This window comes from Scyliorhinus torazame, chromosome 2, assembly GCF_047496885.1.
Source record: "Scyliorhinus torazame isolate Kashiwa2021f chromosome 2, sScyTor2.1, whole genome shotgun sequence".
Taxonomy (NCBI): domain Eukaryota; kingdom Metazoa; phylum Chordata; class Chondrichthyes; order Carcharhiniformes; family Scyliorhinidae; genus Scyliorhinus; species Scyliorhinus torazame.
Window position 1 is genome coordinate 218,876,684 of NC_092708.1, and position 17,607 is coordinate 218,894,290.

At 48.8% G+C, this 17,607-nt stretch overlaps 1 protein-coding gene across 1 annotated transcript in view; it reads left to right on the plus strand.

Annotated features, from left to right (window-relative positions):
* The window catches only part of LOC140395958 (pericentrin-like), a 401,239-nt gene that overhangs the window by 207,035 nt on the left and 176,597 nt on the right, over nt 1-17,607 (plus strand). Inside the window, 3 exon segments of the mRNA XM_072483987.1 lie at nt 13,134-13,363; nt 14,224-14,447; nt 16,335-16,500. Of these exon segments, the coding sequence (XP_072340088.1) occupies nt 13,134-13,363; nt 14,224-14,447; nt 16,335-16,500 (620 nt within the window).

Sequence of the window (17,607 nt, forward strand, 5' to 3'; positions counted from 1 at the left end):
AGGGTTAAGGAAAATCCCAAGGCTTTTTTATTTAAAAAAAATAAATAATTTTTATTCAAATTTTCACAACATATCAACAACAAAATACAGAAAGAAAAGAACAAACCCCCCCCCCCCCCCCATATACATAAATAATAAATTAACAGCCTTCATCTACACGCCCACTCAAGAAAATTGAACCGAGGCCCCCCCCCACCCACGAGCTGCTGCTGCCATTGACCAATGTCTATCGTTCTGCCAGGAAGTCGAAGAACGGTTGCCACTGCCTAAAGAACCCTTGTACCGATCCTCTCAAGGCGAATTTCACCCTCTCCAATTTAATAAACCCGCCATATCATTGATCCAGGATTCCACGCTTGGGGGCCTCGCATCCTTCCACTGAAGAAGAATCCTTCGCCGGGCTACCAGGACGCAAAGGCCAGAATACCGGCCTCTTTCGCCTCCTGCACTCCCGGCTCCTCTGCCACCCCAAATATTGCGAGCCCCCAGCCCGGTTTGACCCTGGATCCTACCACCCTCGACACCGTCCTCGCTACGCCCTTCCAAAATTCCTCCAGCGCTAGGCATGCCCAGAACATATGGGTGTGGTTTGCTGGGCTCCCTGAGCACCTAACACACCTGTCCTCGCACCCAAAGAACCGGCTTATCCTTGCCCCGGTCATGTGAGCCTTGTGCAGCACCTTAAATTGTCTGAAGCTGAGCCTCGCGCAAGAGGAGGAAGAGTTCACCCTCCCCAGGGCATCCGCCCACATCCCCTCATCAATCTCCTCACCCAACTCCTCCTCCCACTTGCCCTTTAGCACCTCCACCGAGGCCTCCTCCTCCTCCTGCATCACCTGATACGTTGCCCCCCCCCCCCCCTCCATTTTCCTGCACCGTTCCAGGAACACCCTTCTCACCCTCGGGGTCTTCTGCCCCCTCACAAACCCCATAACGCTCCTGTTAACCCGCCTGAAGAAGGCCCTATGGATGGGGAGGCATTGGAACAGGAACAAAAACCTCCGGAGGACCGTCATTTTAAATGACTGCACCGTACCCGCCAGGGAGAGTGGCAGCACGTCCCACCACTTAAACTCCTCCTCCATCTGCTCCACCAGCCTCGTGCAGTTAAGCTTATGTAGGGCCCCCCTGCTCCTAGCCACCTGGATGACCAGGTACCTGAAACTCCTCTCTGCCCTTTTTAGTGGGAGCTCACCAATACCCCTCTCCTGGCTCCCTGGGTGCACTACGAACAACTCGATCTTCCCCATATTAAGCTTGTACCTGGAGAAGTCTCCAAACTCCCTAAGGATCCTCATCACCTCCAGCATTCCCCCCACCAGGTCCGCCACATATAGCAGCAAATCATCCGCATTGAGCGACACCCGATGCTCCTCCCTACCCCGCACCAGCCCCCTCCAGTTCCTCGACTCCCTCAACGCCATGGCCAGGGGTTCAATCGCCAGCGCAAAGAGCAGGGGGGACGGGACACCCCTGCCTCGTCCCCCGGTGTAGCTGGAAATACTCTGACCTCCTTCTGTTCATGGCCACACTTGCCACCGGGGCCTCATATAGCAGCCTCATCCACCTGACGAACCCCTCCCCGAACGCAAACCTTTTCAACACCTCCCACAGGTACCCCCATTCCACCCTATCAAAGGCCTTCTCTGCATGCATCGCCACCACTATCTCCGCCTCCCCTTCCATCGCCGGCATCATTATAACATTCAAGAGCCTCCGTACATTAGTATTCAACTGCCTCCCTTTCACGAACCCCATCTGATCCTCGTGTATGACCTGCGGCACATAGTCCTCGATCCTCATGACCAAAATCTTTGCCAGCAACTTTGCATCTACATTTAAGAGTGAGATCGGCCTATATGACCCACACTCTAGGGGATCCTTGTCCCGCTTCAGGATCAGAGAAATCAGCGCTCCAGACATCGTCAGGGGCAGAGCCCCCCCCCTTCCCTTGCCTCGTTGAAGGTCCTGACCAACAGCGGGCCCAGCAGGTCCGAATACTTGTAAAATTCAACCGGGAACCCATCCGGCCCCGGTGCCTTCCCCACCTGCATGTTCCCTATCCCTTGGTCCAGGAAGCGACCCATCCCTCCCTCCTCCAGTGGGGGCGCAGAACGGTACAGTTCCTCGTAGAAGTCCCTGAAGACCCCATTGATACCCACTGCACTTCGCACTGTACTCCCTCCTCCATCCCTAAATCCCCCGATCTTCCGAAGCTGGTGCGCCAGCATCCGGCTCGCCGTTTCTCCGTATTCATATACCGCCCCCTGCTCCTTCCTCCACTGCGCCTCCGCCTTCCTGGTGGTCAACAAATCGAACTCAGCCTGGAGGCTACGCCGCTCCCTAAGCAATCCCTCCTCCGGGCCCTCCGCGTACCTCCTGTCCACCCTCACCATCTCCCCCACCAACCTCTCCCTCTCTCTCCTCTCCCCTCTCTCCTTGTGTGCCCTAATGGAGATCAGCTCTCCTCTGACCACCGCCTTCAGCGCCTCCCAGACCACCCCTACTTGCACCTCCCCATTGTCATTAGCCACCAGGTTCCTCTCTACACCGCCTCCCCCCCCCCCCCCCCCCCCCCCCCCCCGACCTGCCCGCTCACCTCCTCGTCCGCCAGCAACCCCACCCCTAGGCGCCAGAGCGGGCGCTGGTACCTCTCCTCCCCCAACCCGAGGTCCACCCAGTGCGGAGCATGATCAGAAATGGCTATCGCCGAGTACTCCGTATCCTCCGCCCTCTGAATCAGCGCCCTGCTCATGACAAAAAAGTCAATCCGGGAGTAGGCCTTGTGGACATGGAAGAAGAATGAGAATTCCCTGGTCCCCGGCCTCGCAAACCTCCATGGATCCACCCCTCCCATCTGGTCCATGAACCCCCTCAGCACCTTGGCTGCCGCCGGCCTCCTGCCCGTCCTAGACCTAGAGCGATCCAGTGCCGGGTCCAGCACCATGTTGAAATCCCCCCCCCCCCATTATCAGGCCCCCTGTCTCCAGGTCCGGAATCCGGCCCAGCATACGCCGCATGAACCCCGCATCGTCCCACTTCGGGGCATATACATTGACCAACACCTCCCGCTCCCCCTGCAGCTTGCCACTTACCATCACATACCTACCGCCATTGTCTGCCACAATGCTCGACGCCTCGAACGACACTCTCTTCCCCACAAAGATCGCCACTCCCCGATTTTTTGCATCCAAACCCGAATGAAACACCTGCCCTACCCACCCCTTTCTCAACCTTACCTGATCCACCACCCTCGGGTGCGTCTCCTGAAGCATGGCCACATCTGCCTTCAGGTGCGTGAACACCTGGGCCTGCTTGACCGGCCCATTCAGTCCCCTTACATTCCAGGTTATTAGCCGGATCAGGGGGCTACTCACCCCCCTTCCCCGCCGACTAGCCATAGCTCTTCCTAGGCCAGCCACATGCCCGCGCCCCCCCGCACGACCTGTTCCCCACAGCGGCAGACCCCTGCCCCGACCTCCTCTACCAACTCCAGCTCCCCCTTGGCCATTCCAGCAGCAACCCCCCCCCATTGCACTCCTGTAAATCAGCTGCCTCCTGCTGACCCCGGCCACTCCCGCCACTCCATCGACCCCCCCACAAGTGTGGAACTCTTTTTTTCCCCCCCCCCCCCTTGTCCAGCAGCAGGATCTCATCTATTCCACTCCCAGCGCGGGAGAAAAAGACCGCGCTTCCCAGCTCTGGCCCTGCCCCTTCAACCCTAAGCATGGGAAAAAGCCCGCGTTTTCCACTCGCCCGGCCCCGCCTCCTCTGGCGCAGCTCCCTTTCCAGGCCTGGTCCCACTACCCCCAACCCAGCCCCCCCCCCCCCCCCCCCCCCCCCCCCCCCAGGGGCCTGTCTCCCCTACCGACCATGAACCGCCCCCCCCCCGTGCAGTTTTCCAACCCACCCCCCCTCACGAGCCCGCCCCGCGAACCTAATCAAAACAATGCCCAATCAACCCCCGAAAAACAAAGAACCCCCCCTCGAAACACAACACAACAATCCCCAACCGTCCCTCCACCGCGACCCCTCGTCCCCGACCCTCGGTCCGAGTCCAGTTTTTCGGCCTGAACAAAGGCCCACGCCTCCTCCAGGCACTCAAAATAATGGTGTTGTTCCTTATAGGTGACCCACAGACACGCCGGCTGCAGCATACCAAACTTCATGCCCTTCCTGTGCAGCACTGCCTTCGCCCGGTTGTAACCGGCCCTCTTCTTCGCCACCTCCGTGCTCCAATCCTGGTAGATCCGGACCTCCGCGTTCTCCCACCTGCTGCTCTGCTCCTTCTTGGCCCACCTTAACACACACTCTCGATCAGCAAACCGGTGGAACCGCATCAGCACCGCCTGCGGCGACTCGCTGGGCTTGGGCCTCCTCCAGCTCCAAGGGCTCCTGAAAGGCCCCCGCTCCCATCAGCGAATTCAGCATGGTGACCTCGTAGGCCCCCACGTCCGACCCCTCCGGCACCGCAGGTTTTTCTGCCTCGATCGGTTCTCCATCTCCTCGAACCTCGCCTGCCATTTCTTGTGGAGCGCCTCGTGCGCCTCCACCTTCACCGCCAGGCCCAGGATCTCGTCCTCGTTCTCTGAGACCTTCTGTCGGACCTCCCGGATCGCCGTCCCTTGGGCTGTCTGGGTCTCCAGCAGCTTATCGATTGAAGCCTTCATCGGCTCCAGCAGCTCTGCTTTCAGTTCCTTAAAACAGCGCTGGAGAAGCTCCTGCTGCTCTTGCGCCCACTGCCTCCACGCTGCCTGGTCTCCGCCCGCCGCCATCTTGGTCCTCCCCCTCGCACCTTTCTTTGCTTCAATGCCACTTTTTTTAATCGCCCCGCTCCTGGTCCCATCCATACACTATCGGGGGAATGTTGCTGTCCCCTTCCCACACCGGGAAACGTCGAACAAGCGCCGTTATGGGCCCTAAAAAGAGCCCAAAAGTCCGTTTTTAGCGGGAGCTGCCGAACGTGCGACTTAGCTCCGCATAGCCGCAACCGGAACATCTCGAGGCTTTTTGCACGTACATAAAATGCAAGAGGGTAGCCAGGGAAAGGTTTGGCCCACTGAGGGATAGGCAAGGGAATCTATGTGTGGAGCCAGAGGAAATGGGCGAGGTACTAAATTAATACTTTGCATCAGCATTCACCAAAGAGAAGGAATTGGTGGATGTTGAGTCTGGAGAAGGGTGTGTAGATAGCCTGGGTCAGATTGAGATCCAAAAAGACAAGGTGTTGGGCGTCTTGAAAAATATTAAGGTATATAAGTCCCCAGGGCCTGATGGGATCTACCCCAGAATACTGAAGGAGGCTAGAGAGGGAATTGCTGAGGCCTTGACAGAAATCTTTGGATCCTCACTGTCTTCAGGTGATGTCCCGGAGGACTGGAGAATAACCAATGTTGTTCCTTTGTTTAAGAAGGGTAGCAAGGATAATCCAGGGAACTACAGGCCGGTGAGCCTTACCTCAGTGGTAGGGAAATTACTGGAGAGAATTCTTCGAGACAGGATCCACTCCCATTTGGAAGCAAATGGACGTATTAGTGAGATGCAGCATGGTTTTGTGAAGGGGAGGTCGTGTCTCACTAACTTGATCGAGTTTTTCGAAGAGGTCACAAAGATGATTGATGCAGGTAGAGCAGTGGATGTTGTCTATATGGACTTCAGTCAGGCCTTTGACAAGGTCCCTTATGGTAGACTGGTACAAAAGGTGAAGTCACACGGGATCAGGGGTGAGCTGGCAAGGTGGATACAGAACTGGCTAGATCATAGAAGGCAGAGAGTAGCAATGGAAAGATGCTTTTCTAATTGGAAGGCTGTGACTTGTGGTGTTCCGCAGGGATCAGTGCTGGGACCTTTGCTGTTCGTAGTATATATAAATGATTTGGAGGAAAATGTAACTGGTCTGATTAGTAAGTTTGCAGACGACACAAAGGTTGGTGGAATTGCGGATAACATTGAGGACTGTCAGAGGATACAGCAGGATTTAGATCGTTTGGAGACTTTGGCGGAGAGATGGCAGATGGAGTTTAATCCGGACAAATGTGAGGTATTGCCTTTTGGAAGGTCTAATGCAGGTAGGGAATATACAGTGAATGGTAGAACCCTCAAGAGTATTGAAAGTCAAAGAGATCTAGGAGTACAGGTCCACAGGTCACTGAAAGGGGCAACACAGGTGGAGAAGGTAGTCAAGAAGGCATACGGCATGCTTGCCTTCATTGGCCGGGGCATTGAGTATAAGAATTGGCAAGTCATGTTGCAGCTGTATAGAACCTTAGTTAGGCCACACTTGGAGTATAGTGTTCAATTCTGGTCGCCACACTGCCAGAAGGATGTGGAGGCTTTAGAGAGGGTGCAGAAGAGATTTACCAGGATGTTGCCTGGTGTGGAGGGCATTAGCTATGAGGAGAGGTTGAATAAACTCTGTTTGTTTTCATTGGAACGACGGAGGTTGAGGGGCGAACTGATAGAGGTCTACAAAATTCTGAGGGGCATAGACAGAGTGGATAGCCAGAGGCTTTTTCCCAGAGTAGAGGGGTCAATTACTAGGGGGCATAGATTTAAGGTGCGAGGGGCAAGGTTTAGAGTAGATGTACGAGGCATATTTTTTACACCGAGGGTACTGTGTGCCTGGAACTCGCTGCCAGAGGAGGTGGTGGAAGCAGGGACGATAGGGACATTTAAGGGGCATCTTGACAAATACATGAATAGGATGGGAATAAAGTATATGGACCCAGGAAGTGTAGAACATTGTAGTTTAGTCGGGCAGCATGGGCTTGGAGGGCCGAAGGGCCTGTTCCTGTGCTGTACTTTTCTTTGTTATTTGTTCTTGTGTCTTATTGTCTAATCTAGCTCACTTGCACTTGCTAGAAGTTACATCATATGCACGGACCTGTTCTCTGAAAGAAGAGGAATATGTTCAAGCCTGGCACCTTTTTTGAATTACCCAGGAACTTGGGAGCCTGTAGTACCATGTTGCTTTCTCCATGACAACACTTTGGCCAATGAGGGTCAAATTGGCAATCATTTGGCATCCCTTTCTCTTATATTTTTAGTTGTTATGATTGTTTGAAATTTGACATTTTGCTTATGTTCTGACTAGTGAATGACAAATTGCTTCGGCAGCAGGTCTCCCTTTTTAGCCAAGCAGGTAATTGCTGTGTTTGTTGGATTGAGTGAAGCTGCAAATATTACTATTCTTTTCTCTTGTTCAGCAACCTAGTGATGATGGCCCTGGAGAAGCAATCCAGTAGTCTTGAATTCAAATCTCACCACAGTAGGTAGTGGAAATGATTGCAAAATAATCTGATGATTTTGGACTGGTAGACAGGGAAATATGATCAACACACCTTCCAGGTTATAAATTTAGTTTGCTCCTGTGCTTTTGGTATTGGGACCAAATATTCCTACCAGATCTCGGCTATGTGGGACTTGTTTAACTTAACACTCTTTTCGGTTACTTGAAAATCACATATCAAGGTGACCCAGCACAACCTTTTCAGAGTAGCTAGGCATGCCTTCAGAGAGCAAATGTATGTTTAATGAAATGGTGGAGGATTCTTTTTTTTTTAAATTTAGAATACCTAATTCATTTTTTCCAATTAAGGGGCAATTTAACGTGGCCAATCCACCTACCCTGCACATCTTTGGGTTGCCACGCAAACACGGGGAAAATGTGCAAACTCCACACGAACCGTGACCCAGAACCAGGATCGAACCTGGGACCTCGGCACCGTGAAGCAGCTGGGTAAACCCACTGCGCCATCGTGCTATCCTGTGGAGGATTATTTTTAATATGCATTGGTCTGAGCTCATAATTGATGATTTACTTTTTTTTAAAACAATTAAAAAAAAAAAAAAAAAAATTTTGGCATTGTAAACGGTTACAGATAACAGAAATGTGCAAACATCAATATAAACCCAATACTTCAATCAAACCATACTGCACATGCCTGCTCCTCTCCCCTAGCCACTACCCTCCTATTTATCCCTCTTACTCTGCTGTCATCTCCCCCACCCCCCCTGCTAACGTTCACTCTCCCGCGAAGAAGTCGATGAATGGTTGCCACCTTCGGGCAAACCCCAATACAGATCCCCTCAAGGTGAACTTAATTTTTTCCATACCCAGAAAACTTGACATGTCCAAAAGCCATAGTTTGGTCTTCGGGGGTTTTGAGTCCCTCCATGCCAGCAGTATTCGCCGCCGGGCTATTAGGGAAGGAAAGGCCAGAACATCTGCCTCTTTCTCCCCCTGGACTCCCGGGTCTTCCGAAACCCCGAAAATTGCCGCCCCTGGACTCATCACCACCCTTGTTTTCAGCACCTGGGACATGACCCCCGCAAATCCCTCCCAGTACCCCCTAAGCTTAGGACATGCCCAAAACATGTGAACATGGTTCGCTGGTCCTCCCGCGCATCTAGCGCACTTGTCCTCTACCCCAAAGAATTTGCTCATCCGAGCTACCACCATGTGGGCCCGGTGAACGATCTTAAATTGAATCAGGCCGAGCCTGGCACATGTTGTGGTTGAGTTTACCCTACTCCCAGCTTCCGCCCACAGCTCTTCCTCTATCTCCCCGCCAAACTCCTCCTCCCATTTGAGTTTCAGTTCCTCCGTCTGGGACTCTTCCCCCTTCATGAGCACCTTGTAGACATCCGAGACTCTTCCCTCTCCTCCTTCTCCTCTAGAGACTATTCTGTCCTGGATCCTATTGGCGGGAGGCGTGGGAGGGATGGGACCTGTCTGCGTACAAAGTCCCGCATCTGTAAGTACCTAAAGTCATTTCCCCTTCCCAGCCCAAATTTCTCCTCCAAGCCCCTGAAACTCGCAAAGCTCCCCTCCAGGAACATATCGCCCACCCTCCCCACCCCCGCCCTCCGCCATGTTCGAAACCCTCCATCCATGTTCCCGGGGTTGAATCGATGGTTATCACATATTGGAGCCCAGACAGACGCGCACCCCCCCCCCCCCCCCCATGCCCTATATGCGCAGGGCCGCCCCCACGACCGGGCTGGTGGAGTACCTGGCCGGCGACAGCGGTAGGGGAGCTGTGACCAGGGCTGCCAAACTGGTGCCCCTGCACGAAGCCGCCTCCATTTGCTCCCAGATAGACCCCATACCCACCATCCACTTCCTTATCATGGCTATGTTAGCCGCCCAGTAGTAGTTGATCAGACTCGGCAATGCCAGTCCCCCCTCGCTGGGGCTCCTTTCAAGCATCGCGGCCTTCTCCCGCGGGGATTCTCCCGCCCAGACAAAGCTCATGATGATTTTGCCAGTCCTTTTGACGAAGGACCGTGGGATAAAGATCGGGAGGCACTGGACACTGAACAGAAATCTAGGGAGGATTGTCATCTTTACAGTCTGCACCCTCCCTGCCAGTGACAGCGGGAGTGCATCCCATCTCCGAAACTCCCTCTTCATTTGTTCCACCACCCTAGTCAAATTTAACTTATGCAACCTGCCCCAGTCTCATGCCACCTGTATCCCCAAGTACCGGGAACTTTCCTCCACCAGCCTAAATGGCAGCTCCTTCAGCCTATTCTCCTGGCCCCTTGCCTGCACCACAAACATCTCACTCTTGGCCATATTTAATTTGTACCCTGAAAACCGGCCGAACTTTCTCAATATTTCCAGTATATTTTCCATCCCGGCCAGTGGGTCCGACACGTACAGGAGCTGGCCGTCCGCATAGAGAGAGACCCTATGTTCCCCCCCCCCCCTTAGTCATTCCCTTCCACCCCATCGCAGCTCTCAACGCCATCGCCAATGGCTCTCTGGCCAGCGCGAACAGCAACGGCGAGAGTGGGCACCCCTGTCTGGTCCCGCGGTGTAGTCTGAAATAATCTGACATCCTGTTCGTCCTAACGCTAGCTTTTGGGGCCTGGTACAATAGTCTGACCCGATTAACCAGTCCTTCCCCGAACCCAAACCGTCCAAGCCCCACAGGCAAAAACAGCCCACAAAAAATACACCACAAGGCACCTTTAAAGCAGTAAACAGTCGACCTGCAGTCCAGGCACAGTAGGCGTCCCTTCAACCAGTAATTCTCGGACCCTAGCTTATGTCCGTGGGTCCTTTTTTCGAGACCAGCCCCTGATCCCTCACAAAGTCCATCGCTTCTTCGGGCTCGGAGAAGTAGTGGTGTGCGTAACTCAAAGACGGGCCGGTAAGAGCAGACCAAACTTCACGTGCTTTTTGAACAACACCTCCTTAACTTGTTTAAAGGCTGCTCGCCGCCTGCCGACCTCCTGGCTTAGGTCCTGGTAAATGCAAAGGACACTGTTATTCCACATGTTGCTCTTAGCGCTCTTTGCCCACTGAGGCACCCGCTCCTCCACAAACCTGTGGAACCTAACCACCATCGGACGGGGAGGCCCCCCCGGACCCACCTGTCTCACCTGTACTCTGTGTGCCCCCTCCAGCTCCGGCGGTCGCGGACAGGCTTCAGCCCCCATCAGCTGCATCAACAGGTCCGCCACGAACGATGTGGCTTCAGCTCCCTCCGCCCCCTCCAGGAGGCCGATGATCCTCAGATTTTATCTACGGGCTCTATTTTCCAGCTTCTCCACTCTGTCCAGCAGTCTTCTCTGTCTCTCCTTCAGCCCATCGACTTCTAGCGCAGCAATCGTCTGCGCGTCCGCCTGCCCCTCCACCGCCTCCCCCAGCTCCTTAACTTTTTCGTCCTGGGCATCCAGTCTCTGGTTCAGCTGATCCACTGCCTTCTGAAGTGGGTCCAAGTTATCCCGCTTCGACGACTCAAAACTGCTCTTTATCACTGCAGCATGTTTTCCAGCGCCTGCTGGATCGCCGGGTTCGAGGACCGCAGGTCCGCCACCTTTGCTCCCGGGTCAGCTTCCCCTGCACAGTGCCTTTGTCCCTTCCTCTCTCGTTTGCGCTGCTTTTTGCTCTCCTGCAGTTCCATGCAGCTCTGCTCGCTCCTTAGCCCCCCGTGGCCGTCCTTTCACAGCCCCGCAACACCGGGTAACCAGGTCCTCAAATCCCGCCCGAGTGAGAGCCCCCAAATGTGCGGCTCACTCACTCATTGCCGCCACCGGAAGTCCTCCTGATAATTTACTTTTTGACCTACAATTGGTCTATTTTCACATGCAAGTTCAGACAGTGAGTGTGGCCTACTCTTCCATTGCAGAGGGCAATTTTTGTCCAATAGCCAAGCATGCATTCTTTTGAGTAGGCCTTTATGAAACCCTGACTTGAACTATATGCTTTTTTTAAACCCCTTTGAGAACAGATTAAATATACCAGTATTTACCCAGCTGCTTCCATTACAGAAATCAACCAACTCGGCATGGATTTAGAGTCCAACCTTGGTCATTGAATTCTTTCTTATATCATTGTTTTGCTCTGTGAAACAAGTCATGCAGGCAAGTGTGGAAAGCAAGTTTGCGATTAGGTTGTGATGTGTTGGGTGTTCTGGATCACATACAGGTCACCAACACTTGAAGTAGTGCAATACTATTTTATTAAAAGGTTAACAATGTAAACATACTTGAACTGTGGGTAAATACGATACTAGCTTTAACTAAAGATCTTTGCCTTGTCGTAGCCAGTTGATGCACTCATCACATGGTGAATGTCTGTGTTGCAGGCTGTGAGCTCTGTGCTCCTAGCTAGCTGCTACTCGAATCAGCGGGAACTCTGATGCCCCCTGTCTTTATAGTGCGTGTGCTATCACTGGTGATTGGCTGCGGTGTTGTGTATGTTGATTAGTCTCACTGTGTGTCCATCAGTGTGTGTCTGCACCATGATATACTGGTGTATATTATGACAGGTTGTTGTCTTATACAAGTCCATGCAGCATTTGCTGTCCACCACTATGCACAGATTTGCCAAGATGTAGATACTTTCTAAGGGAACTAGGTCAGCTTCCTTAGATGTGACCAGGAGCAGCATTTCATTGGCAACATTTGTGATGCTGAACATGAATATTGTGCCTTTTTTAAATTAAAAGTTGTCATCAATATGAAAAGGAATCCTGTCCTGATTTGCAGATTCTAACTTGAATTTAATTTCCTTCTTAAGTTATTGCAAACAATGTGTTGAATTGATACTGCTGTGTTCAGGGACATACTCTGCACCATCATTTTTGTGGAGCCACTTCTGGGCCATGTGGATACACATGCCAAGTATTCTCCATTTGAACATATGTAACGAATTATGTTGGACCTGTTTCTTTTTTTTAAATACTTTCATTGTGCCTGTGTCCTCATTAGTTTTCGTAATGGTTTAGTTAATTTGCCCAAGTTAAGCCATTCGGGCCAGCACAATCGGAAGTATAATCTGCTGGATTTTAGCTGATATTAACCAGATGATAGTTAAAGGCAACTTTGGTTAATGTTTGGTGTTGGAATCCCTCTCTTGTCATGGTCTACTACAACCTGCTGGAAAAATGACATTGGGTTAGTAGGATTGGGCTCAGCTTTGATACACACTTGGGCCTAATGTAAACAGTTGTGTGAAGTAATTGTGACAGTTAATTTGGAATACATTGCCTAAATTGATTCAATGAGACAAACAAAATAATCCCCAGACTGGTTTATTTAGAGTCATAGATGTTTACAGCATGGAAACAGGCCCTTCGGCCCAGGTTGTCCATGCCGCCCAGTTTCTATCACAAAGTTGTCCCTCTTGCCTGCATTTTCCCTTATCCCTCTATACACACTCTTCCCATGTAACTGTCTAACTGATTTTTAATGGACAAAATTGTACCCATCTCTACTACTGCCTCTGGCAGCCCATTTCAAATGCTCACCACCCTCTGCATGAAGAAATTTCCCCTCTGGCCTCTTCTGTATCTCCCCCCTCTCACCTTCAATCTATGCCCTCTAGTTCTAGACTCTACCTTTGGGAAAAGATGTTGACTATCTACCTGATCTACGCTCCTCATTTTATAGACCTCAGTAAGATCACCCCTAAGCCTCCTACGCGCCAGGGAGAAAAAGTCCCTGCCTATCCAGCCTCTCCTTATAACTCAGACCATCAAATCCCGGTAGCAACCTTGTAAATCGCTTCACACTTTCAAGTTTAACAACTAGAAGTGGGTGTGGGAGTGGGCGGAGAAGAGGTGAGGAGGAGGTTTATTAGTTTAAATGACTAATTGGTACTACTTATCCCCATTCAGGAGAAACTTGGAGCATTCCCATGAGCAAGTACAGAAGCTATTTTTGGAAGTGGTGAGAGTCATATTTGCCTCAGAAGATATGATCAGTAGGCAAATAGGGCTCTGCCTGGATAAAAACCAGTCAGCAAGTATCCTGAATCAGGAAGAAAGAGTGAACAATTCTAGTCTTGTGGGAGCTAGAGGCCAGCCTCCATGGACGAAAGCTAAAGCTCTGCTGGAACAAGATAAAGGTATGCCCAAGCTACTGTAAATTGTAAACACATCTTTCCTTACTTTGTTATAAGCAGGTTGTACTCCCTCACTCAAAACTATACAAATTTGGTAACTGAAAGTGAAGACAGAGAAACTTCACTTCTTACTGACATATAGGTCCCTTGTGCCCAGTTATGTTTTTTAGTTTTATTTGCCCTCGGGTGCAAATTCACAAGACAGTGACCCAACCAAGAAAAAGAAAAAGTCATGTTCATACCAATATCAACATTTATATAGATGAGCTGGTTATGTAGGACCAAAAATTACAAGAATAAATTCCAATTCATTGTGGATGTAAAAATTTAACTTTGCTGGTGAATTTGGTCTTGCAATGTTTTTTCTTTATGATAGTACACTCTGAAGTTCCTTCAAGATTTTATATACGTTATTACCGATTCACGAACTGTTGTAATGAATAGATCTTCTCAGGAGGATCTAAGGGAATACATTTTAAAGGGATTTTGGCTATGTATAATTCCCATTAATCTGGAACATAATTTCATCCATACAACATTGCTGCTTTGTACAACCTATTGGTATGGGTTGTGCTATGCACAAAATGTTCATATTGTTTCTCGTAAAGTGTTTCACTGCTTCAAAATTAATTTGTTTTTTATAAAGTTCTGAAGTTGATCGCTGGCAGTATTTGCATGTGGTGTCATATAATTGTGAAATATTAACGTTTAACGTATCTCACATCTTTAATGCATGTATAGTCTATAAATAATTTCAGCTTAAGCAAAGGTTTGTTTAGGGTATTATTGATGGAATGTTTTATTTTTGTTGCCAAATGACTGCAACTTCCTCTCCAACGATTGTATTTTTTGTCAAACAAAAGGTGATTTGACCATAACTCAGGAAAATACTGCCATCGCTGAAGATTGCAGCTTCTGGTCAGCACTGACTGATGAAGGATTGGAACTTTCCCAGTGGTTATCAGAAAGTATGTTCGCTGGGCCTGAGGTGGGGCCTGAAAACGAGGAACTGATACTGAGCACGTGTGTCCGATTACAGGTTGCTGTAGGCAAATTGCTGGAATTGGTCACTGAGTCATCCAAACAAGTAAGTATTGTTTAAAGGGAGGAGGAAAGTGTTGCTTGCTTGTGTTTCTTTGATATTCTCCATGTGCTAAATTAAGTTAATGGGGAGAATCTGCAGTTGAAATATTTCCCACCCATTAAAGCAAGATTAAAAAGAGGTTTATCAGCACAATATGGATTTGTTTAGGATGTTGCCAGGTTTGAAGTAGTACAGTCAGAAAGAGAATCTCACTTATTTTTTACTAAATTGTCTTGGAGAAGTTCATATCTTACCCTAGTTCTCATAAGTTGTAAATCCTGCTCTCCTCCACATCACAGCCCTCCGCCTTTATTATGCTACTATACACATTCCATGCCAGGTGCGCAGGTCTATGGTGAGAAGCTTGTACTTCTTATCCAGTTAAATATTCTAAATTCTGATTTCACATACACATTTTAAATCTAAAGGATCCTCTGGCAGCCCAAAATTACAAGACTTCTTTCTAACCAACCGTATTGCAAGCAATTGTTTTTTTGTCTCTACAGTAATTGTGAAATTGAATTTCTTACCATTCTACCTTGCTTCAAATTTCCCTATAATTGGGAGTGAGACTAATCATGTGCCTTGATCTCTAATGTTCTGCAAATAGTTTGGAAACTGCCATATAGCACATAGCTCAAAATTCAGTCACCTGACCTGGGGTTCAGGCAACCTTCCAAGAATGGTTTCTGAACTCTGTGCTTACCAAATTGCCTAAATTAACCATGAAGCTGTCTGCAATTATTACTTTCTGAGGCTACTTAAATTTCATGTTGGGGCAAGGATTGCAATGGTGGATGCAAAACTCTAGACCCCTGGTAAATTGGTACATTCCTTTCCTTTCCTTATACCTTTCTGCTCTATCCCTTCAATCGCGCACAAACTCCAACAATGATCCTTCTTCCCCATCCTGTTCCCAAGAATGATATAACTTCCACTACCAATCCAATTGCTTTAACTCGGTGTTCAAATTAGGTGATCGAGTAAGAGAACAGATGCCAATTTTCAGTTGCTTGACTTATAATTTAGACTCAAACCTTATGTAAGAAGCTTCCATAAAGTAAGCAAAACCAATAACAGAAAAAGATCTACTAGAATGAAGCTTGTATATAAAATGATGGAAAAATTGGGTACAAGTCTTTTGTAATGGATAGCTCCTTTGGAAGATCTAATTGTCCCAGAAGCTTGTAATAATCTAAAGGAAATGACTGTGGTGCTAATGTGTGAAATCCTGTAAAGTATAGGGGAACACTTGGGTGGAAATAAAAATAGAATGGGGAGTGTCCTGTTGAGATTTTCAGATTTTAAAGTACAAGTGTTTCTGAAATATGATAAATTAGTGGTATTTGCATTGTTTAAATCTTGTACAGTAAAAGTTTGTTTAAAATATGAAATCTGCTGGCATAATTTTAGTTAATAAGTGAGAGTTCAAATTTATTTTCCAACGTTACTGGTCTCCACCAATATCATAATACTCACATCCTGTCAACAAATTTTAAAAATGTGGACTTCAGTTTGTTTATCAATTGGTGTGAAGAACCATTGCATTGAGCAAGACTCTTTCATATTTCAGAGCTGATTGTTTTGCTGAAGGAAAATATTGCCATTAAAGATTTGTATTAATGCCACTTGGAGAAATCATAGTTGTTTATTTAGATCTGTCTCCGACAAAATAGGTTGTGTTTGGCATCCATTTTTAGTGCTGGTAGTTAAAATTACACCAAATGTCTTTCTGGTGTGATTTTTGGGGAAGTTTTCAATGAGCAAGAAAATCTGATCTCCCTTGCCCTATCAGTTAATTATGTTGCAGCATATCATGCAGTTTGACTGATTTCATAGATTTCAAAAGAGTTTACCTTGTTTAACTATGATCCTTGCGATTCTGCCTAGCTGGCACAGAGCCATGGCATCAATGAACACTTGGAGGAAGAGTTCACACGCAAGAACCAAGAGACTGTGGAGTTTGTTGGCAAACAACACCAAAAGTTGATAGAACACCTCAATGATGAATCTAAAGCAAAGAAAGAACTGGCGTTGGAGCTCCACAAAGCCGAGGGTAAGAAGTTAAATTCGAAGCTCTTGTGCAGACAATGATCGGCTGGATTGTCAATACAAACTCAAGATCGTAGTCTAAGTTAGTGAATGGAAAATATAGAAAATTGAATTCACTTCAGGATAGTTAATGTAGAAGTTTCAGACTGAGCCTTTATGTAAAACAGAAAGTGTTGTGATTGATTAATTTGGTAGAAATTCAAAGCTACTTGTGATGTTACCATATTTTGAATTGGCCAGATTATTATCTCAATTTTCTTGCTCTTCTTTTTTTTCTTTCCTCTTTTATCTTCATTTCTATTTCCTCTGGCATTCCCTGAACATATTGCATACAGTTTAGTTTGGAGTGGCTGGCGTGGCTTTTTGGAGTGGTGGGAGAATCTAAAACTAATGGTCACCTGGGTGGCAAAGTGGTTAAAACTGCTGCCACACAGCGCGAGAGGCCTGGGTTCGATTCCGACTTTGGGTGATTGTCTGTGTCGAGTTTGCACATTCTTCCCAGGTCTGCGTGGATTTCCTCTGGGTGCTCCAGTTTCCTCCCACATACAAAGATGTACAGGTTAGGTGGATTGGCCATGCTAAATTGCCCCTTTGTGTCCAAAGATGTGCAGGTTAGGTTGGGTTATGGGATTACGGGGACAGGGCGGGGGAGTGGGCCTCGGTATGACGTTTCTCAAACTTCCATCCAGTGTTCCCTAATTGTAGCCGAGGATCGTACAAACTAGGAGTAGGAGTAGGCCATTCAGCCCCTCAAGCCTGCTCCCCCATTTAATAAGATCGTGGTTGATCTGATAGTAACCTCAAATTTGCATTCCACCTACCCTCTAACCTATCAGCCCCTTGCTTACCAAGAATTTATCCACCTCTGCCTTAAAAATAATTCAAAGACTCTGATTCCACCATCTTTTGAGTTTGAAAGACTCCTCAGAATTTCACTTTGTCTCCAGCACACTAACACAGTGGTTAGCACTACTGACTCACATCGCCAAGGACCGGGGTTTGATTCTGGCCTTGGTGACTGTCTGTGTGGAGGTTGCACATCCTCCCAATGTCTGCGTGGGTGCTCCGGTTTCCTCCAACAGTCCAAATATGCCCAGGTTAGGGCAGGAGA